The sequence below is a fragment of the Lepidochelys kempii genome, chromosome 1 (assembly GCF_965140265.1).
Source record: "Lepidochelys kempii isolate rLepKem1 chromosome 1, rLepKem1.hap2, whole genome shotgun sequence".
NCBI classification, from domain to species: Eukaryota; Metazoa; Chordata; order Testudines; family Cheloniidae; genus Lepidochelys; species Lepidochelys kempii.
The window spans coordinates 38,528,620-38,552,961 of NC_133256.1; the positions used below are offsets into that span (position 1 = coordinate 38,528,620).

The 24,342-nt window shown below is 40.5% G+C and overlaps 1 protein-coding gene across 3 annotated transcripts in view; it reads left to right on the top strand.

The window, feature by feature from the left end:
- MPHOSPH8 (M-phase phosphoprotein 8) overlaps positions 1-24,342 on the top strand; it is a 49,144-nt gene extending 24,802 nt beyond the window's left edge. For 2 of the 3 annotated variants that reach the window (XM_073339396.1, XM_073339415.1), the window contains 10 exons: positions 12,454-12,708; positions 14,227-14,352; positions 14,435-14,523; positions 15,497-15,637; positions 16,308-16,394; positions 17,941-18,095; positions 19,676-19,830; positions 20,505-20,632; positions 21,359-21,442; positions 22,548-24,342. In XM_073339396.1, the coding sequence (XP_073195497.1) occupies positions 12,454-12,708; positions 14,227-14,352; positions 14,435-14,523; positions 15,497-15,637; positions 16,308-16,394; positions 17,941-18,095; positions 19,676-19,830; positions 20,505-20,632; positions 21,359-21,442; positions 22,548-22,589 (1,262 nt within the window). In that variant the 3' untranslated portion in view covers positions 22,590-24,342. The remainder of the gene's footprint in view (positions 1-12,453; positions 12,709-14,226; positions 14,353-14,434; positions 14,524-15,496; positions 15,638-16,307; positions 16,395-17,940; positions 18,096-19,675; positions 19,831-20,504; positions 20,633-21,358; positions 21,443-22,547) is intronic. The other variant, XM_073339404.1, reaches the window with a different exon arrangement.

Consider the following 24,342-nt stretch of genomic DNA (forward strand, 5'->3'; position numbering starts at 1 on the left):
CAGAGCCTGTTTCCAGTGCAAAACCTGGTGCTCCCAGCCAGGCAGGGGAGCAAAATAGATTGCCTTCTCGCTATGAATTCAAAATGGTTTTTGATGTCCGGTCATTCATTGTTGTAACTGGAATAACAACACAATTCATTTGGCTAATTTGGGATGATGAATGAGCCGTTTGGGGTGCCATTAATACTGAATAAGGAGAAGGGACTGGCGGGGAAGAGGCTGCACTAATCTCAGAGAGGGGAGGGACAGTGCTTCTTCCTTCCCGAAGAAAATCCAGTCACTTCCCGGGGTGTTCAGCAAGGCTGTTTTGAAAGCTCAACAGTCATGTTTTACTAAACCAGTAGCAAAAGGGGAGGCTTCTACTGAAGCATCGTTTCGTGTTTGCCATCTGCTGGCAAAACACAAGAAATAGTTTACGGATGGAGAAGTATTTAAAGAGGCAGTGACTGTGGCAGCGGACTCCTTATTTAAAGATTTCAAAAACAAAAATAAAGAGGAAATAATGACGGCAATTCAGAGCATATCACTTGGTGCTTCCACAGTAGCAAGACGGGTGGAATGTTTGTCCGAAGATCTCTTTCAGCAGCTACCGCAGGATTTGAATGACTGTGGATGCTTTTCACTGCAGTTTGATGAATCAGTTGACATGACTGACACAGCCCAAGAAGTTATTTTTGTTCAAATGGTTTTTAAGGATGCGATAACTAAAGACTGTTTTGCCTCTTAAAGAGAGAACAAGAGGTGAAGATATCTACAACGAATTAAAAAAGTACATGCTTGAGAAAGTCATTCCAATCAAGTAACTTGTTTTGATCATAACGGATGGTGCACCCTCCATACTTGGCGCACATGCAGGCTTTATTGCATTTTGCAGAAATGATCCAGATTTTCCTTCATTTGTGAATTACCACTGTATAATCCACCAGCAAGCAGTTGCGAGTTAAGTTATGGACTTCTCATATGTAATGAAAATAACCGTCAGAATTGTAAACTTGATTGGAGCAAGAGCCTTCCAGCACTGCCTGTTTTAAATCTTTACTTGACGAAGTGGATACTGCTTACAGTGAGCTGCTCCTCCATGCAGATGTGAGGTGGTAAAGCAGGGGGAAAGTCCTGCAAAGATTTTTTGGATCTAATGCCCAGAATCATCACTCTTCTGAAATCAAGGAACAAAGTGTGCAATGAGATGTCAGACAATGCCTGGCTGCTAGACTTCAGGTTCCTTACTGACATAACATCCAAATGGAACGAGCTGAACTGCGAACTGCAGAGAAAGGACAGACTTATCACATATGATCAGTGCGGTGAATGCATTCAAATTGAAACTGAGTCTGTGATCTTCCCAGTTAAAGGATAAAATGCTGCAACTCTTCCTGAGTCTGGAGAAAATACTAGAAAAAATTGAAGATGAAGGAAAATGGTTCCACCCAGAAACTTTCTGTGCACAGCTGATAAATTAGCAGAGGAATTCAATGGCGATTTCAAGAATTACACATGATGATTGACTCCATCATGGCTATCTCAAATCCATTCCTTCCAGCAGACATTGGTGGGTTGGCTGCAACAATCAATCAGGTGTTTGATTTACAAAGCAGTGGAATTGATATGGAGACAATTACCATGCAAAGTGACATTGAGCTGAAAGCCAAATCAAAGGAGAGCGATTTTTAGGGACTCATAAACAAGACAAGTATCCCCTTCTATTGTCCTGTGCTTTAAAAGTGAAAGCTTGCTTTGGTTCCACGTATCTGTGTGAGATGGCGTTCTCACAAATTAAGAAAAGGAGTACTTGTGGCACCTTAGAGACTAACCAATTTATTTGAGCATGAGCTTTCGTGAGCTACAGCTCACTTCATCAGATGCATGCCGTGGAAACTGCAGCAGACTTTATATATACACAGAGAATATGAAAAAATACCTCCTCCCACCCCATTGTCCAGCTGGTAATAGCTTATCTAAAGTGATCATCAGGTGGGCCATTTCCAGCACAAATCCAGGTTTTCTCACCCTCCACCCCCCCACACAAATTCACTCTCCTGCTGGTGATAGCCCATCCAAAGTGACAACTCTTTACACAATGTGCATGATAATAAAGTTGGGCCATTTCCTGCACAAATCCAGGTTCTCTCACCCCCTCACCCCCCTCCCAAAAACCACACACACAAACTCACTATCCTGCTGGTAATAGCTCATCCAAAGTGACCATTCTCCCTACAATGTGCATAATTAAGGTGGGCCATTTCCAGCACAAATCCAGGTTTTCTCACATCTCCCCCCACCCCCATACACACAGAAACTCACTCTCCTGCTGGTAATAGCTCATCCAAACTGACCACTCTTCAAGTTTAAATCCAAGTTAAACCAGAACATCTGGGGGGGGGAGGAAAAAACAAGAGGAAATAGGCTACCTTGCATAATGACTTGGCCACTCCCAGTCTCTATTTAAGCCTAAATTAATAGTATCTAATTTGCAAATGAATTCCAATTCAGCAGTTTCTCGCTGGAGTCTGGATTTGAAGTTTTTTTATTTTAAGATAGCGACCTTCATGTCTGTGATTGCGTGACCAGAGAGATTGAAGTGTTCTCTGACTGGTTTATGAATGTTATAATTCTTGACATCTGATTTGTGTCCATTTATTCTTTTACGTAGAGACTGTCCAGTTTGACCAATGTACATGGCAGAGGGGCATTGCTGGCACATGATGGCATATATCACATTGGTGGATGTGCAGGTATACGAGCCTCTGATAGTGTGGCTGATGTTATTAGGCCCTGTGATGGTGTCCCCTGAATAGATATGTGGGCACAATTGGCAACGGGCTTTGTTGCAAGGATAAGTTCCTGGGTTAGTGGTTGTGTTGTGTGGTATGTGGTTGTTGGTGAGTATTTGCTTCAGGTTGCGGGGCTGTCTGTAGGCAAGGACTGGCCTGTCTCCCAAGATTTGTGAGAGTGTTGGGTCATCCTTTAGGATAGGTTGTAGATCCTTAATAATGCGTTGGAGGGGTTTTAGTTGGGGGCTGAAGGTGACGGCTAGTGGCGTTCTGTTATTTTCTTTGTTAGGCCTGTCCTGTAGTAGGTAACTTCTGGGAACTCTTCTGGCTCATGCTCAAATAAATTGGTTAGTCTCTAAGGTGCCACAAGTACTCCTTTTCTTTTTGCGAATACAGACTAACACGGCTGTTACTCTGAAACCTCACAAATTAAGATTATCAAGTCCAAGTATCGCACCCGCCTCACAGATGCACATCTGCAGGACTGCATCTGACTAGCTATTTCAAATTATAACTCGAATTTCAAGACTTTGGTAGATAATGTGCAGTTACAGATGTCACACTGAGACTCAGTAAGCAGGGAAAATGTATAATTATGTATATTAAGCAATTGATCTCCACTTTATATAACATCATAAAATGTTGTTTCTGCATTTTCTTTGAGGTAAATCCTGGGTTGTACTTAAATTCAAAAGGTGATCTTGTGCTTAAAAAGGTTGAAGATCTCTGTTTTACATCAGTAAAGCCTATCCAGTCCTACAGAGTAGAATATAGTTCCACTATAGAATGCACATGAGAATTTACCCGTATGCTATACTTAATGTTAGCTTCATTACACCTTTTAGTACTTTGGTTCTGGTGGCTTTTCAAGAAGTAAAAGCAACTCCATGACTTAACATTTGGTGGTTTTGTAATTTCTTAATTTCACTTTCTAGATTTATTTTTTACATCCTATACTTTAAATCTTAGAACACAGCTGAATATTAAAATCCAATGCGTCTTCTCCACCTTGAATTGCAGATTCTTCTTCTCTTCCCCTCTAGGAGTGTCAGCCATATTTGCATATCATACTCTTAGTAATAAACTGTGTGTGCTTATGTCATGTTTTAAGACTGGATATTCCAGGAGTTGTTCTACCCTGTAGATGCACCTGTTGAATGTTAGGGGAGTGTTTACTGAGCTTTCTCTGACTGTTTTCTTGATGGCTGTTACTGCAGTTTAGAGTATGAGTAAGTTCATGGCTCATGTGCTGTAGCTCACAAAGATAAGTTGGTGACTCTGAAACCTCAGAAGATTCTCGCTCAGCCTGGTGACAGATTTTCATTTAAAACAGTATAATAGACTGGTGATGTTCTCGGGCCTACTTCACTTAGTAAAATTATATAAAAATGTGTTCTGAAATTATGGTTAATATTTTGGAGCCACTGACCCTGGCAGTGGCTGGCTGCCATAACTCTTAGTACCAGCTAGGTTGAGAGAAACACCGTTGGTCCTTTCTTGAAAAAGATTAAGGTTCATGTCTTGAATTAGGCTTAAATTTTTTTACCCTACATAGAATCATAGAAATGTAGAATTGCAATGGACTTTGAGAGGTCTTCTAGTCCAGTCCCCTGCAAACAAGGCAGGACTAAGTATTATCTAGACCAGGGGTAGGCAACCTATGGCACGTGTGCCAAAGGCGGCGCGCGAGCTGATTTTCAGTGGCACTCACACTGCCCGGGTCCTCACCACCGGTCTGGGGGGCTCTGCATTTTAATTTTAAATGAAGCTTCTTAAACATTTTAAAAACCTTATTTACTTTACATACAACAATAGTTTAGTTCTATATTATAGACTTATAGAAAGAGACCTTCTAAAAATGTTAAAATTTATTACTGGCACACAAAACCCTTAAATTAGAGTGAATGAATGAAGACTCGGCACACCACTTCTGAAAGGTTGCCAACCCCTGATCTAGACCATCCCTGGCAGGTGTTTGTCTAACCTCCTAAAAACCTCAAATGAAGGAGATTTCACAACCTTCCCAGGCAGTTTATTTCCGTGCTTAACTATCCTGACAGGAAGTGTTTCCTAATGTCCAGCCTAAAGTCCCTTGCTGCAGTTTAAGAACGTAAAACCAGCCATACTGGGTCAGACCAAATGTCCATCTAGCCCAGTATTCTGGCTTCTGACAGTGTTCAATGCCAAGTGCTTCAGAGGGAATGAACAGAACAGGTAATCATCAAGTGATATATCCCCTGTTGCCAATTCACAGCTTCTGGCAAACAGAGGCTAGGGACACCATCCCTGCCCATCCTGGCTAGTAACTATTGATGGACCTATCCTCCATGAATTTATCTATTCTTTTTTTAACCTTATTATAGTCTTGGCCTTCACAACATCCTTTGACAAAGAGTTCCACAGGCTGACTGTGCATTGTGTGAAGAAATACTTCCTTTTGTTTGTTTAAAACCTGCTGTTTATTAATTTCATTTGGTGAACCCCCAGTTCTTGTGTTATGAGAGAGTAAATAACGCTTCCTTATTTACTTTTTCCACACCAGTCAGGATTTTATAGACCTCTTATCATATCCCCCCTTAGTCGTCTCTTTTACAAGATGAAAAATCCCAGTCGTTTTTAATCTCTCCTCATATGGCAGCTGTTCCATATCCCTAATAATTTTTGTTGCCCTTTTCTGTATGTATTCCTATTCCAATATATCCTTTTTGAGATGGGTGACCAGATTTGTACGCAGTATTTAAGATATGGGCATGCCATGGATTATATAAACACACTGTATTTTCTGTCTCATTATCTATCCCTTTCCTAATGATTCTCCCAACATTCTGTTTGCTTTTTTGACGGCTGAGCGGATTGAGCGGGAACATTGAGTGGATGTTTTCAGAGAACTATCCACAATGACTCCAAGATCTTTTTCTTGAGTGATAACAGCTAATTTAGACCCCATCGTTTTATATGTATAATTGGGATTATGTTTTCCAATGTGCATTACTTTGCATTTATCAACATTGAATTTCATCTGCCATTTTGTTGCCCAGTCATCCAGTTTTGTGAGATCCTTTTATAGCTCAAAGGCTGTTAAACTGGGAGTGGGGCTGTGTTCCGGAAAGTCTCATCTATGTACCTCTGTCACGCATAGCTCCAGTTCAGCCACTCTGGTCTCTGAGGGCCAGGAGCAACTTGCACCAAATGCGCGCACACACCGCCCTCCCAGTAGGCCCATTCCTTCTTGTCCTGTCCTCAGAGGTTAACAAAAACAGTTTTTCTTCTTCAAGTGCTTGCGTACGTCCATTCCAATGTAGATGTTTGCGAGCCCCAAATACAGTTGCTGGAAATTTTCCTCTCAGTGGTATCTGTAGGGTCAGCTCTGGCACCTTCTGGTGCTGTGTGCTCATAGCGCTGGTATAAGGGCCCCTCAGTTCCTCCTTGTTGCCCGTGACAGTTGCTGGAACTGTTCTAACTTGCTATCACAAGTTTCTCAGTGGACTGTGTTTTTTGTGTTAATTGCGTATAGTTCTCTTTATAGTTGTCTGTTAAGTTTATTAGTGTAGTTTAGTTTTTCTCTATTAGCAGAGCTTAGGACTTCAAGTCTTGTGCCCCCTACAACGAGGCTATGCCCCGAGTGACCTGCACTTCAGATAATAGGTGCTGACTATATGGGTGCTTTGGGACTGGAACACCGACGGGGCAAAAATAGTGGGTGCTCCCCCAGCAGCGGCCCCACTGATCAGCTCCTCCCCCTCCCTTCTGCCAATGATCAGCTGTTCAACGGCATGCAGGAGGCACTGAGGGGGAGGAGCAGGGGCAGAAAGAGGCAGGGTGAAGTGGGGGCAGGGCCTGCGGTGGAGCGGGAGTCGAGCACCCCCAGAGAAACCAGAAAGTCCACACCTCTGCTTTAGATGCCTGACATGCTTGGGTGGGGCTCACACCAAGGACCCACTGCAAGATTTGCAGGGATTTTAAGCCCCTTACCAAGAAGGATCAGGAGGCCAGCTTGAAATCCCTGCTGTTGGAGGCTGTGTTGAGACCTTCATTGGAGCCGTGCCGATTGGACTTGGCACTGAGCACTTCATCATGGGTGAGGAGTGCTCCTCCCACCATGGCAGTCTTGGCACCATTCAGCATCCCCAGTGCCAAGGAAGAAGCAGAAGAAGCTGCAGCTGAGAGAGGTCATTTCCCGTCCCCAAAGGAGGACAGGCACGGAGAGCAGAACGGAGTGCGACCTGTGTCAGGCCACTCCTGCCCCGGCAGCCCAGAAGCTGGTGCCGTTGATTCTGGCCCTTATGTGGGTACCATTGAGTCTGGCTCTGGAAGACCCACCCACACTGGAAGGTCGGCACTGTACCAGTGCTGATGACATAGATGGCACTGCAAAGACATTTGTTGCCACCAGGGACATGCTTTCGCTGTCGGTGCTGGCATCACTGGCAGTTCAGGAGTCAGTGATGTCGGTGCCAGGGAGCACAAGGGAGTATGCAGTCACTGGTCACCATTCGGAGGCCTGGTACCATTGAAAGGGTAACTGTCCATTTGGTCCCACCACAGTCTTCCCCACCTCAGCACCGATCTCCAGTATCTCTGGGAACTACTCATGGTCACCAAGCAGAGACTCATCCTCTGAGTCGGGGTCATACTCCTCCCATCTGAGGAGTTGACCCCGATATGCCTCCAGACATCCCTACCCAGCTGTGGACTTGGGCTCAGGAATGACACTGGGTTCTTTGCTTCCTGGGTATTGGCCTATGCCCATGCAGTGGCCTTTTTGGAAACTGTAGGCATTTCCACCTGTGCAGGGGCCCCAGTCGAGGTGCTCCTGATCGGTGGCCTCCGAAAGAGGAGAACCACCATTCTTAAGGCAGCGCCTCATCTGGACTCCAGTACCAAGCTCAGTGCCAAATATCAGGAGCTGGTGCTGTGGGATCAGGTCGGCGAGGAGTGCCATCAGCCAGTATCAGCGTCCACCTCCTCTGCTGCTGAGGCCATGTCAGGAGCAGGCATGATGACTACAAGACACACCAGGAATTACTGAAAAGGGTTGCCAAAATTTGGGGTTACAGGTGGATGTAGTAAGAGTCCTCAAATAGTCTGGTCAGCATCCTGCTCATAGTGGGCCCATCGAGAGTACCCCTCCCCCACCCCTCAATGAGGCCATTATGGATCTGTTTCCCTACCTCCTGTGGTTAAGAGGGTCAAGAGGAAGTACTTTGTTCCTGCTCACGGCCATGAATTTCTATATATTCATTATTGTCGTCCTCCCCGCTCCCCTCCCCACCTCACCCCTTGTGGATCCATGGTGGTCTCCCAACGGAAGGGCTCCAAGGCAAAGGACTCCAAGAATCTGGACCTGTTTGGGAAAAGGTCTACCCCACTGGGAGGTCTGCAGCTTAGGATTGCTAACCAACAGGTGCTGCGGGGCAGATATGACTTCATCAAGTGGTACTCCATGTTGAAGTCCAAGGACTTGCTGCCACAGGAAGCTAGACTGGAGTTCTCCCTGGTGGAGGAGGAGAAATCCATAATGAGGGTTTCTCTGCAAGCAGCCCCTGATGCAGCAGATTTGGCAGCCAAGTCCATAGCATCTGTGGTAGCCATGTAAGTGTTTGTGGCTTCAGTCCTCCGCCTTCCGCAGGAGGTTCAGTATACCCTCCAGAACCTACCCTTTGAGGGTACTTCACTTTTTTCGGAGTAGACCAATACAAAGCTTCACTGTGTGAAAGACTCCAGAGCAACCCTTAAGTCCCTGGGTTTGTATACCCGCGCTACATTGAGGAAGCACTTCAGACTGAAGCAGTCCTCCTGGTTCTTTGACCCTCCCACCCACAGAGGAAACAGAGCTGGGACTTCAGGCATAGGCCACCGCTCCCCCACCGCTTCAGTCTGCCTATTGCAGTCACTTGGGCAGCCCTAAGTCCCTTGATGGGACACTCAAGGACGTTGTATCAGTTTGATTTTTCCAGATCCTGTTTCCCCTTTGTTTACAGACTGCTCGTCCCACTCAAGTGGGCATGGTTCCATAAAACTACGGACGGTTGTGTGTTGAACATGGTGGAAGTGGGATATACTATCCAGTTCAGTTCTACCCCTCCTTTCCAGTCCCTCTTCAGGGACCCCTCTCATGAGCAACTTCTGGACTACAATATTCAGCTGTTCCTTTGGGTGGGAGCCGTGGAAGATGTTCCACAGGATCTAGAGAGGAAAGGGGTTTATTCCCATTATGTCCTAGTTCCAAAAGCCATCCTGCGCCAGCTCAACAGCTACCTTAAGAAACTGACGTTTTACATAGTCTCCTTGGTTTCCATTATTATTCCCTCTCTGGATCCAGGGGACTGGTCCACCGCCCTCAAATTTGAATGATTCCTACTTTCACATATCTATCTTCAAGGTCACAGAAGGTTCCTCAGGTTCATCATGAACCCCACGCACTAGCAATATGCAGTTCTTCTGTTTGGCCTGTGAGTATTTACAAAGTGCATGGTGGTAGTAGCAGCCTACTTGAGGAGACAAGGGGTACCCGTATATGGACGAGGCTGGTCAGGGGTCAGTACAGCATCCACCTTATCCAGTCAACATTCAAGGCTCTAGCCTGCTAATAAACTTTTAGAGATTCACTCTCACTCCGGTGCAGAGGATAGTTTATTGGAGTGGTGCTCAACTCTACCCAAGCCCCAGAGCCTTCCTCCCAGAAGTCCAGTTTCAGGTGATAGTGTTCTTGATCATACACCTCAAGAACCTGTAGCCCGATCTATAGATTAAATTATATATAACCCATATATATAAATTATAGGTTACTTAAGAATCCCCATTTATCACTTGGAGGGTTGACAGATTCGAGGGGGGAGGGCTAGAAATAAGTGAATTGATTATGCTTTTTTTGGTCAGATGTTTCTTTTCTCCTATCTTAAGAAGTTAGCATAACTAGTGCTACACTGCCATCTAACAAACAATGAGGTCAATAGTGAGAATACATAAAAGGTAGGGCTGTCACGCGATTAAACAATAATAGAATACCATTTACTTAAATATTTTTGGATGTTTTCTACATTTTCAAATATTGATTTCAATTACAACACAGAATATAAAGTGTACAATGCTCACTTTTTAAATTACAAATATTGGCACTGTAAAAAACAAAAGAAATAGTATTTTTCAGTTAACCTAATACAAATACTGTAGTACAGTCTCTTTATCATGAAAGTTGAGCTTACAAATACAGAATTTTTACAAAAAAACTGCATTCAAAAATAAAACAATATAAAACTGTAGAGCCTACACGTCCACTCAGTCCTACTTCAGCCACTCAGGCAAACAAGTTTAGTTACAATTTGCAGGAGGTAATGCTGCCCGCTTCTTGTTTACAGTGTCACCTGAAAGTGAGAACAGGCATTTGCATGGCACTGTTGTAACTGGTGTTGCAAGATATTTATGTGCCAGATGTACTAAAGATTCATATGTCCCTTCATGCTTCAACCACCATTCTAGAAGATATGCATCCATGCTGGTGATGGGTTCTGCTCGATAATGATCCAAAGCAGAGTGGACCGAAGCATGTTCATTTTTGTCATCTGAGTCAGATGTCACCAGCAGAAGGCTGATTTTCTTTTTTGGTGGTTTGGGTTCTGTAGCTTCTGCATCTGAGTGATGCTCTTTTAAGAATTCTGAAAGCATGCTTCACATCTCGTCCCTCTCAGATTTTGGACGGTACTTCAGATTCTTAAACCTTGGGTCGAGTGGTGTAGCTATTTTTAGAAATCTCACGTTGGTACCTTTTTTGCATTTTGTCAAATCTGCTATGGAAGTGTTCTTGAAATGAACAACATGTGCTGGGCCATCATCTGAGATTGCTATAACATGAAATATATGGCAGAATGCAGGTAAAAGAAAGAGCAGGAGACGTACAATTCTCCCCCAAGGAGTTCAGTCACAAATTTAATTAACCCATTTTTATTTTTTTTTACTGAGCATCATCAGCATAGAAGCATGTCCTCTGGAATGGTGGCTGAAGCATGAAGGGGCATTCGAACTTTAAGCATATCTGGCACATAAATACCTTGCTCTGCCGGTAACAAAAGTGCCATGCGAATGCCTTTTCTCACTTTCAGGTGACGTTGTAAATAAGAAGCAGGCAGCAGTATCTCCTATAAATGTAAACAAATTTGTTTGTCTTAGTGATTGGCTGAACAAGAAGTAGAACTGCGTGGACTTGTAGGATCTAAAGTTTTACATGGTTTTGTTTTTTGAGTGCAGTTATGTAACCAAAAAAAACTACATTTGCAAGTTACACTTTCATAATAAAGAGATTGCACTACAGTACTCGTATGAGGTGAATTGAAAGCAAATACTCACCAGCAGCTACACACCACAACACAGAAATACTAACCCAGGAACCAATCCCTGTAACAAACCCCATTGCCTACTCTCTCCCCGTTCTACTCTAGCGACACCATTGGAGGACCTAACCATATCAGCCACACCATCAGGGGCTCATTCACCTGCACCTCTACTAATGTGATATGTGCCAGCAATGCCCCTCTGCCATGTACATTGGCCAAACCGGACAGTCTGTATGTATAAGAATAAAGGGACACAAATCAGATGTCATGAATGGTAACACACAAAAGCCAGTAGGAGAACAGTTCAGTCTCCCTGGACATTCAATAACGGATTTAAAAGTAGCCACCCTTCAACAAAAAAATATTCAGAAACAGACTTCAGAGAGAAACTGCAAAGCTACAATTCATTTGCAAATTTAAAACCATTAATTTGGGCTTGAACAGGGACTGGGAGTGGCTGGCTCACTACAAAACAACATATTTATTTGGTCATAAGTTTTCGTAGGTAAAAAACCCCACTTCAGGTGCATGGAGTGAAAATTACAGATGCAGGCATAAATTATACTGACACATGAAGCAAAGGGTGTTACCTTACAAGTGGAGAACCAGTGTTAACAAGGCCAATTCAGTCAGGGTGGATGTGGTCCACTCCCAATAATTGATGAGGAGGTGTCAATACCAAGAGAGGGAAGATTGCGTCTTTAAGGTGCCACCTGACTCCTCGTTGTTTTTGTGGATAGAGACTAACATGGCCACCCCTCTGATACTTGAAAAATACTATTTTTTGTTTATCATTTTTACAGTGCAAATATTTGTAATAAAAAAATATAAAGTGAGCACTGTACACTTTGTATTCAGTGTTGTAATAGAAATCAATGTATTTGAAAATGTCGAAAGACAAAAAAAAATTTAAATTGGTATTCTATTGTTTAACAGTGCGATTAATTGCGATTAATTTTGTTAATCAGGATTAATTTTTGAGTTAATTGCATGAATGCACTGCAATTAATCAACAGTCTTACAAAGAAGCAATATACTTTCATATTATAATTCTAGTTAAATTAACATTCTAAAGGGGGATGAAATTAGGTTTTGAATCTAGTCAGGATTCAGACTTGCATAGGGTAATCACAGGTAAATAATCTTCACTGAATTTGGCTTTTGCACATACTTAAGTGATCTAATTTGTTAACCTGGCTCCAGGCCTTGGTATTGATAACCTCTAAAAGGTAAAGTAAAAACTTAAAATCTGGCTGTTTCAGCCAACCACCAATCAGGACTACTTATTAAATAAACATCTGTGGCTTGTATATGTAGTCAGTCCCATTAAACATCTCTCAATTATATTCTAGGTTTGAAGGAGAACAAAAGTGCTTTTGATTTGTTTAATATATCTTCAGAAGAAAAAAATGAATACACTGATAATAACCGAAAAAGAGAGGACTCTTCAGTGGACTATAAATTCATAGAAGAATTCAAATCAAAAGAAAATAAACAATTATACAAGGAAAGGAGGAGCATAAGAGATGAGACCGATACCTGGACATACATTGCTGCAGAAGGTGATCGGGAAGTGGACCATGTATGTCAAATGGAGGAGAATTCGGGTAAGTAATAAAAACAAGTCCACTATTTTTGCTGTACAAAAATTGAGTCATACTGAGTTCTACAAAGTTGTATGGCTGTAACTGTCCACTCACATTGCTCTCATCTGAGGAATCTGTTTTTCTGGACTGACACCCAGTATTGGAGTCTTGGCAAAGGATCTAAATTTCTAGGGTTCTGCACTAGTCTGTACAGGGAGTATAGCATTGTCTAGACCAATGTTTCTCAAATGTGGACCCCTATGGCCACCAGGGCCTTTTTCTTGCGGTCACTGCCTCCTGGGCTGTGATGGGGGCCTACAGAGCAGTAGCCCCTCTCCCAGGGCTGCCAGCAGTGGTTGGGCCCTGCCCCGCTCCAGAGACAGAAATGCTGGAGGTGCAGGCAGCTGATGAATTCTCCACTTTCCCCTAGGGTAGGGGAGGCAGGCTTTGGCCATGGGGCTTCGGGGTCCATCCATGCAGTGGCAGGTTCTGGTTCAGGCTTTGGCCCCAGGCTCACCCCCCATCCCTGGGCCCTGCTGCTTCTATGCCCACCTCCCCATCTAGGGCTTAATTTGTCCCAGGGCTTGCCGGAGCTGAGTAAGTCTACTGTGAAAAGTGATATTAACAAACATACTAATATCACTTTTCACAGCAGAAGACTTACCAGCTAGCAAGTCTTGGAGAAAGGGCAACCAAAAAAAAAAAAAAACCCCAAACAAGACAGAAATGCAAAAACAGTTTGTGTTTCCATTCTGTTAATGTCCAGTAAAGAATAGAGACAACTGTAAATTATTTTTATTACTGAGTCTGAAAAAAACCCTATATAAATAAATTACGATTTGGACATGTGTATGTGCATATATGTGTTTTTCCTAAAGTTAATTAAGTGTTTTAGGAAAAATTGTCAGCACGGCCACCAGCCAGAGTTGGTGGCCACATTCTGAGGCCACCAAAAAATTTGTTGTGAGAACCCCTGGCCTAGACTGCAGAGTTCATGGTCTGTTTACTTTGAGCCCTAAGAAATTTGAAGCACAGGGTTAATGAACAACTTCGGAGCAAATTAACTTGGTTATTACACAAAAGGTATTAACACCTGCTGAAATGGATTGTTCATTTTAATGATGTTAAATGTCAGGACTAAACAAGCATTAACTTCTTTGACACCATCTCCTAAAACATCTTTTTTTTTTTCTTCTTTTTTTTTTTAAGTGAGAAGAAAGGTAACAGTAGGTGGTTTTTAGCCTGATTAAATTCTTGGGTCAAGGAAATAGTTCCTGCCAGTAAAATCATTGTGTATCTTTTAATTGGTTAGCTCTGCTTTTGACCACTCAGGTTACCGAACACTTGTGCCAATTTGTAATGTAACATACTGTTTGGTGTTTTACCCCACTATGGATCATTACCTCCAGTTTGGCTCTGGAAAAATAAATGTGCAGGATTCTGTGCACATTATACTGCCAGTCAGTACAAGACAGCAGGCAGTGATTACATTTTGGTGGTTAGACAAAACAAGTAACTCGTTTGGGGTTTGTATGATAGATGGCAGGCAGCAAGTCTTGAGTTTGGGAATGGACATGCAATTAGAATGGTTGACCCTGGAAGACTTTCAGAAGCATTTGGATGGAGAAGATGAGACTCATTCTTCAACAGAACCAATATCAAGTAGTAAGTAATTTTTGGGAAGAGGGAAAAATTTCTTATCTGGTGTTCTAAAGCGAATATTCCAATTGAATGAATTTTCTTTCAGCTCTACTGAGGGATGCTGTTAAAAATGGAGACTATGTTACAGTAAAGATGGCGCTTAATTCAAATGAAGAATATAATCTGGATCAAGAGGTAATATCTGTAAAGAGGAGGTATTGAAGGGAAATTTTGTACAAATCCAGTGTATGGAAGAGGAGACTTTACATAGAGCTCTTCAGGTTAAACTGTTCAGATTTGAAATTGGTAAGCAAATATGTGCGTAGTTAAATATTACAAATATACTTAAATAGAACCCTAGATTCTAAATTGGCTGGTAAGCAGGAACTAACTTTCAGGTATTTGGTTTTTAAATCTGACTAGCTTATATTTAGTGTACACATATAGTTGTGTTTTGGGTATTCTAAATGGTTATTGATCTCTTCTCCATTTCCTTTAAGTAAAACAGTCAGTTAACTCTTTGGGGGTTCGTTTTTATTGCAAATGACTGTATGCTGTAAAACTTGACATGTATTTCTAAAATGTATATACTTCTAAAACATATATAAGCATGAGAAATGGATGGACTTAAATCACTGATTTTCACCATGATTTAAATCAGCAAGCAGGAAACACTGATTAAATCGTGGGTTTTAATCTTGTTTTGCATCTGTACTTTTTAGTTATTTTCCTAAAGAAATGTTGATTCATTGGCTGGTATCCATTACAACATGTTGATTTGCAACTAAATACAGCATTTACACTAAATTTGGTAAGTCTTGCTAACCAGGAGGATACATTATATCTATACCAGAGCTTGTGGGAATGATTTGAATGTGGCCTGGTTATAGTGCACTTGTCCCCCCAAGCCCATTTACATGTGTCTTGCTTTTTTTTTTTTTTTTTTTTTTTTTTTTTTTTTTTAAATGTAGGTGGTCCATGATGGTATCCCTGAACTGTGCTGAAGCACCAGGCTATCAAAGATTGTAGCACATTTCAGAGACTTCATCGTGGTCCAACCTATACTTACATGGAACTGTGTTGTAACTGGGTGCCTTTACAGGTGTAGTTAGTGTAAACAGGCTCCCATTTGTAGATTTTTGACTGAAAAGTAAACAATTGGTTGCAGGATTCAAGTGGAATGACGCTAGTGATGCTTGCTGCTGCGGGAGGGCATGATGACCTCCTCCGGCTCCTTATCAGAAAAGGAGCTAAAGTCAACTGTAGACAGAAAAATGGAACAACTGCATTGATACACGCAGCTGAAAAGGTTAGTTCCCTTCAACAGTATTCCTACATCTTGGCTTTTATTTTATGTTCAAACTCTCATTACTCAGCTTGCTGCATCTAGTTAATTGAAGTATTTGTTCCAAATTTGCATCTGCGCCAGCTACTCAGATTGGTTAGTTGACTGGTGACCTTCAGCTGATATTTCTGAATGTAGTTAATGAAGACAATTTGTTGCAATATGAATGTTTGAAAATTGTAAATATCAAACTGCTGCTTGTGAAGTCTTACTGACAAAGCAGGCAACGTTGATCCTATGACAAAACTTCTGTTTTATTTAATCATTTTCTTACTGTGTTTAAGTAAATGAAATAAGACAGTATTAATTTATTTGAAACTTCAAAAGATAAAACACCTTACTGTAAAGTTTTAGATGTAACAAAGTGTCAGCTATTTCATTTGGAAGTTTAGCTGTTCATGAATTATCTTGTCTTCATTCAGAACAAAAATCCTCCTGTTCATAACTTGTGGGGGGGGCTGTTAAAAGCTTGCAAGTGAACCTGACATCCAGGGGTAACGCAGTACCACTTTGATGCCTTATTTTAGGGTCTTACACGCTACTAAAATCTTAATCATTCTACATTCTGTATTTAGCTTACTGTCTGAAATATTTTTAAATTTTAAAGTTTAACTGTTCTGTTTTCTTTTTTAAGAACTTTCTAACTACAGTGGCCATTCTTTTGGAAGCTGGGGCTTATCTTAATGTCCAGCAGAGCAGTGGTGAAACTGCTTTAATGAAGGTAAATGCAGTTTTGGCCTGACCTTGTTTGATATTGTCTAATATTCAGCATTTTAGCAAGCATACTATAGGAGGACAACAGTGTGGTATGTACAGGTATGTCTGTGGCCAGGTCTGTTTCCATGGTCTTCTTTCTCAAACCACATTTTAACTTTAAATATAGGACAAAGATCTATTGTGTGTGTCAGAGCCCTCAGACTGCTGTCATTAGTGCAATAATCTTTCAGTCAGTGTACAAATGCATCTCTTACTAAATGGAAAAGCTTATGATAATGCAACAGTAAAGGTGCATGTTGCATGTAATCCCAAAATACACGTGTCATCTGCACACGGGTTTAACTGCAGGTTGGTTTCTCTGTTCACTTCCCAGATCAAGAGAATGTGAGTTGAGGATTGCAGGCCAGTCTGGTTCCTCAGCAGGAGGGCAAAAATGCCAAAAAGTGAGAGATGCCTCCACACCCAATTATTTTTGCCCCCAGGTGATAACCCAGAATAGGGTTTTCCTGTACTTGTTTTCTAGCAAGAGAAGGTCGGTCAGTGTTGTAATGGGGAAATGCTGAGACTCTCAATGTCCCTGGGAAGAACAAGGTTGGTGAGGTAATGTCTTTTATTGTTCCAACTTATGTTAGCAAGAGAGACAAGCTTTCAAGACACACAGAGCTCTTCTTCAGGTCTGGGAAAAGTAGGTACACCCAGATTCACAGCAAAATGCAAGGAGGAACAGATTGTTTAGCATAAGTAGCAAGCACATATTGTAAGGGACCATTCAAGGTAGAGTGGCCCATTAACACCTCTGCAGCCATAGGACAAAGAGTGTTGTAATAAGCCATAAATTCAGTGTCTCTGTTCAGTTCATGATTTTTAGTGTCTAGCAGAGTAATGAATTTAAGCTCCCAGACTCGTCTTTTAAAAATGCTGTGCGGGTTTCCTTTGAGTATGATATCGTTCTACTTTGCATTTTGCTGTGATGCTGGGAGTACCTTTCCCAGGCCTGAAGAATAGCTCTTGTGTGGTTTGGCAGCTTCTCTTGCTCACCAACAGAAGTTGGTCCAACAAAAGAAATTACCTCCCTCACCTTCTCTCTCCAATATCCTGGGACTGACACGTCTACAACTACGCTGCATACAACCTGGGAAGAACGGTCAGTCAGGTGGACTGTATTTAATGTTCTATCCAGTGACTCATTACATCAGCTCTCGCAAGGAATGTTGAAGTTCTCATACTAGGATTAGATTGTCCATGGTAAGTGAAATGCATAACTTTTGTGGACAGCATAATCTATTTAGAGGAAATCATCAAGAATATGGATGACACGTATGATAGGTTTATAAGTAGGAGACTTGTAATTTAAAATCTGAAATTAACATCCAGAAAGAATTAAAAGTACGGGAGTGTAACCTGTAACTATTGTGATTGAGTTCAATTTTATGAACTCCTCAATTCCCAGTTAGTTTTTAAAATACTGATTCTGCTGTAATTCAGTTCTCATTATGAAGTATTTTGCTACTTCACGTGTGTGTGTGTGTTTTTTCCCCTTTCATGTGTAGGCTTGTAAAAGAGGAAACTCTGACATTGTACGACTTATGATTGAAAGTGGAGCAGATTGTAACATTTTATCAAAGCATCAGAACAGTGCACTTCATTTTGCTAAACAGTGTAATAATGTACTTGTGTATGATCTGCTCAAGAGTCACTTGGAAACGTAAGTAGTCTGTAGTTCTTTATTGTCTGAAACTTCAGATGTGGTTCATGTACTGCTTGATTTTGGCTTAAGTCACTGAGAAGAAAGTCCGAGAAATGCTAGGGAAAAATGCAAGTTTCCCCTAGACGGAAAAAATAAATTAAGCGGTCCCAAAATCACCCAGGGATCGGCAACCCAACAGTTTTTGAAACATTGAATAAAATTGCAGAAAGAGGAGGCAACTGACAAGCAGCTTGGGCTAATGTATTTCACTTTATAAAAATGTGCCTATGTAGTGCTCTGGGGGCTCTGTTATTCAGTAGCACCCACAGTGTGCTAGGTACTGGTCAAACACCTGAACACAGTCTGTGAGTTGAAGAGTTTTCAGTATAATACCACCACCTTTATGAAGAGAGGGGAGGCGGTATAAAAATGTGTAGTTAAAATATATACATCTTTATATAAGTGTCAGTTATTCCTACCTGCCCATCAGTCTACTTATTATTAGTTGACTAAATCTTTTAGCACTGCTAGGTAGAGGGGAAGAAACAATTAAAACTAAACAAATAGACCAATATCAAGCAAACTAGGCCCTTCCAAATCCTCAAAGTCCTTCAGATCCAGAACTCACTATTTTCCCTCTAGGTCTCTCATGAGAAAAATAGAGGTTTTAGTTTGAGTTCTGGAGGTAGTGTCAACTACCACAGACAGGGAGAGGGTGATCACTGAATAGGAATAATTTAAAGCTTTAAATTGAAACCAGTGTCTGTAAAGTTGAGAACTAGGAACCCTGGAGTTCTAATTCAGCCCCTGACCTTGGTTAAGTCATTTAACCCCTGTCTGTTTCAGGATTCCCTGTTTCATATGGGTGTTTAGTAACTACTTGTAAAGGTCTAAAATGCTAAGTATTATTGACAGATGCTGTCTTTCCCTTTGAAAGTTTGGTTGTCTGCTGCTAGTAGAAAGGCTTTGTCTGACTCCCTCATCACAGTCACTGCACAAATCAACTCTTCAGTGGGAGTCTTATCTCTCTCTTAAATTGAATTTTTACTCAACATGAACTGGGAACTCTGTCTGTTCTCACATGCAGCATCATAAGTAAAACTACAAATCAGCCTGGCTGCAAGCAAAGTGCTAATCAGTACAGTAGAGATGCTGTCTCTGCCTGGTCATTGAGTTATTCCAAGGGCACTGAGTATTTCCTGTTGTTGGAATTTTGTTTCTGTACTGGAGGACTTTCCAGACCTGTCACCAATTTGAATTTTGTGAAGATTCTGCGGTGTACCTGTCGCAAGCTCATTGTGGTATTTAACATCTGCAGACCAGACATAAGCAAGCAAATCTCACAACCAAACTAGATTCCTGATAAAATTTGATAGCAGCTCCTCATTTCTAGGAATTGGGATATTCCTCCTTTTAAATGTAAAGCAGGATGTATTAGCTTTTGGAATCCTAAATCTTACTCTCTAGAATCCTTCTGTGCTTCAATAACTGGTACATCTGTTACTCATAGTAATCTTTGTACAGTGATATGATCCTTATCTAGAAGGGAATACAGTTGCTCTAAATCTACTGTAAGCATCATTTCTTTGCTTATATAGGCTCTCAAGAGTAGCAGAAGATGCAATTAGGGATTACTTTGAAGCTCGTCTTGCCTTGTTGGAGCCTGTCTTTCCTATTGCATGTCACCGTCTCTGTGAAGGACCAGATTTTTCTATGGATTTCAACTATAAACCCCCACAGAATGTGCCAGAAGGTAAGATTAGAATCTGTTTCTAATCTGCAGCTAAAACAATGTATGGTATTACACAACGCTAATTTAACCATAAATTCCATCTTTTCAGAAACTTCCCCTTACTTCATTAGTTACTTTTTTTAACCAAACATCCTCCCTACTTCATTCTTTTTGGCCTTATAACTCACTTATTTTTCAGGGCCTTCCTTCTACTTGTTAGTCAGGTCCTTTCTTTACAACATACATTTCTGTTGCCAAACTTAAGCAAACTCTAATTCTTTAATTTCATATTTATCCTACACCTTGCCCCAATGACAAAGGCAGTCATCCTGCAATGAGCTTGCTTTCCATTGGTTTGGGAGTCTAGAATCTTTGTGGTTCTGAACAGCAACACTATGGACTAGTTATGTATTACCAAAGCAGTGAAGTTTAGTATTTGTCAATATTTGCCAACAACCAAAATGGTGATCTTATAATAATGTACAGTGTATTAGTGTGAAGTTCTGTTTTGTTTAAAAACAAAAACCACAGTACCCTCCATCTAAATAAGGATTTAGTCAAGATACAGTGGATCTAGTTTTTGGTCTCCTTTACCAGTTTGGGGACGCGGGTGTAACTTTTTAAAATCATAAACCTTCTAATTTCAGATTGATCAATTTCATAAAGAAAATGTGATCTAATTGTCTTCTCTTTAGGATCTGGAATTCTTCTGTTTGTTTTCCATTCAAACTTCTTTGGTAAAGAAGTCATTGCTCGGCTTTGTGGACCATGCAGTGTGCAAGCAGTGGTTTTAAATGATAAATTCCAGCTTCCTGTATTTTTGGTAAGTCTTGTTCATTTAACTAGTTAATCTGCTTTTATAGCACCTCTACAAAAAACAAACTTGTAATCTGTGTAATTTCAAGGGATTTGAGGTGTACTTCAGTCCCAGAATATTTCTCGTGACAGACCTTTTAATATAGTAAATTGCAGAGGTTTCTTCGTTCCAGAACAGATTTAAAAAAAAACCAAAACACTGCAGTTTCTCTGCAGTAGAAATGGTTATTAAATATTCCCATTTTCCTGTCTTCAAGGCTAGTGAAGATCAGGGTATCAGAGATGAAGCACTGTCAGTAGGGAGTTGAGCAGGAAGTGGGGAAATTGTCAATCTTAGTGCCTTTTCTGGTCAGCTTCAATCAATGACATGAGAATTTCAAAAGCTCAAGAATCCCAGTCTCTTAGCCATGAAAGAACTAAGTTTGAGTTAAACTGCTTTGTATTAAGTATACTATCTTGAAATTTGTAGCAATTAAACTTGTATTCCTAAGTTTACCTTTCATTAGTGCTTCAATATAATCACATTCCCTAGTTCTGTTTCTTCACAGAGAATGATGCACGTACACCAAAGGGCTTAATTAATGTTGTTTCTGAACTATCTTTCCAAAAATACACTTGTAGCTATGGATGAGATGTTCTTAACTCCGATCTCTGTGCTTCTCTGGGCTTTGAGGTTAAATGCAGAAGTGTTTGCCACACACCAACACTAACTTCTTGTAATTTTTTCTTTTAGGATAGTCACTTTATTTATTCCTTCAGTCCTGTTACAGGCCTTAACAAGCTTTTTATACGATTGACAGAAGCTCCTACTGCCAAGGTGAGACATGCTTACCTGTCCAAAATGTGCATAATGAGGTGGCGGTAGAGCGATTTTATTTTGACAGATGTTTCAATGTCTTTCTCTTCCAGGAGTCTCAGTACTACAAATTATAGGCCTGGCCTATAAATGTAAAATTATTTAAGGTGTTCCTCATTTCCTTCCCTTCAATTCAGTAGCCAACCCTTTTCAGCCGCGTCCCAGTCTATCTGTGATGTTGCCAAAAGTCACTTAGGGTCACCGCTGATGAGATTCACTTTGAAGTTGGAAATATTTCCATCATGAATAAACAATAGCCAGAGTAATTCATACCCCAGAACAAAGTGCTTAAATTGCAGTAGGACTAAATTATTGCAAATGGTGTTTACTAGGTCAGTAATAGGGAGCAAGTAAAGGTAGCAGCTACCAGATGTGCACTGAATGATGTGGGCACAGACCAACTACCGGCTATCTTTTGTTAAACCTGTGTAACTGGTTTCAGTGCTATGGAAAATTCAGAAGCTGTTACTCAAGAGCATGCATTGAAGTGAGGGTGTGCAATTTCCTTTTTAGAAGTGTAGAAAGTCTGCTAGATGCTGCCAGATAGTTCCTGCAGTGGTCACAATAGTCACCACAAGAGTAATGATAGGCTGATTCTGTCTAATAACACTTCTGGGAGGAGGAGTTGTGGTTCTTATTCTCTCTAGCACTACAGAATAATGAGGTTTTCCTGTATTTAATTATGCTGCCTATCAAATACAGTAGCATTTCATCCAAAAAGCTTTTCTAACAACCTGATTGCTGGCTAACATAATAAAGGAAGGTAATTCTATTGAAGCTCCTGGTCGAGGTTTGGAGTATGCTAATTTTACAAATTTGTTTGCTGTATGAACAGAGGATGCTTAAGGTACTTCAGAATATTAAGTACTTTCCTTTTAATTTTGATTTTCAAACTGTTCATTTTAGAATATGGGTCCAAAAAATTCTGATCCACCAAGTACAGATTATATAAACTCCATTTTCTTCAGTTACTAGCAAGTTTCCTCCACCTCCCCTTTACTCAGTATTTTTACCTTTGTGCAAGATATATGGATAGTCTTTTGAAGCATTTTTTCCCTTCTTACAGGTAAAATTGCTAATGGGGGCATACCGAGTGCAGCTGCAGTGACCTCATGAAGTTGCAAGGATAATGATTTCACTGAGTTCTTTGGACATACTTCTGGTTCCTCCCTCCATTTAAAGACTGATAAAGCAGTTTGAAACTTTCGGCACATCCGCTATTCTCAGATCGTGTTCCCACTTTAACACATTTAATCAGGCAATCTATATTTGAAAGTACCTATTGGATAGCAGATCAATGTTCTACTCGAATTGGTGGGACAGGTGTCAATTTTATTTTGTACAGGTGTAGATGTAAGTATTTGTGCCAATACCTGTAATTCCATTTTTTCTTTAATATGTAGAGTGAGCCCAGACTGCATATTTCAGCTTTTCCACAATGTGGAATGGTGCATATAAGAGCTAGTTAAGAAAATTAGAGGAAATGTCTTTTTTTTTTTTTTAGTAATTATGAAGATCTTCACTTGTAAACAAAAATTTTCTACTTGTCCTAATGGTAATGTTTCTATGTAAAATGCAAAGCTGTCATATTCTTGGAGCAGTGGGCAAAATTAACTTCAAAGTTGCTGCATTACAGAATTAACCTTGAGTTGCTAAGGGCTGCATTCTTAATGGTGGATAAAGGAGATCTGTCATCAGTGGGACTTCATGTCAACAATAAACTAGCAGTTACACTTAAATGAAGATTCCTTCAAGTAATGCCTACATTTGTTTTGGAAGTATAGTTTATATTAAAGTTTAAAATCTACTTTTATATTGGAGAAACAATTGATAGTTTTACAGATAATCTGAATCTTTCAGGTCGTCTTGTGTAGACATAGAGGAAAATAAACACATACCTACCAATAAACTAGAAAACTTGTAATTACTTTCAGTAGCCAGATGATACTTTTGTAGACAAAAGGATGCTCACCGGGTTCAGACCATCTAAAACCTTTGAAGTGGGATTTCATATATTACCCTCTAATCCAGACATTAGTTCCTCAATGCAAAGAGCTGCTATCTTTTATTTAAATGACCTGTTTTATCAGATGACAGCATTTCTGGAATGGTTTTGTGCTGTTAAATACAAATGTAAAACTTCTGCATGAAGTATAGAACAATATTTTTGTTTGTAAATTAAACGTCACTTTGAAAGGTAAAAATCCAGATTGTGCCTTTGCTGTTCTGGTTGCTGTGTGTAATTTACATGCCGCTATGTGCCTATATTGTTACCAAAACTATTTGTGGAAGAAATGCTTATTGTATTAGAGTGCTCACCATTAAAACAGTGCAACTGTATTATATATCCCTTTTTAAGAACTGTGATTTTATGTAACTTCGAACAGATTAACTTCTGGTTCTGAAAGAAAAGCTAAAGGATTTAACTTTTTAAAAACATGAAACTTTTTAGATACCAAATTACAATAGTTTTAATTAAAGCACATGATTTCAATCTTGTGGAATGTCACATTAAACTAAATAAAACTAGAACAGTGACATACGCCCTTTGCAAATATACATTCTACTTTGTATCAAAATAGCTGTTTATCCTTTTTTATTTAAACACTATGGAAATTAACAAATGTGTTCTGGGGGAGATGTAGCTACTCTGCAAAAATTTTGTAATGTTATACCTCATTTATTACTTCACTTTCACAAATCATATTATTATGTTCAACACCAGTTCAGGATCAAGTACATTTGGGAATCTTGTATAAGTGCACTTTTCATATTCTGTGTGTTGCCTTGTTAGCAGTTTACTCATCTTAAACTCTGCTGTTGTGAAATAAACCTGAGTTTGAGGGCTTGCTCCAATAGAA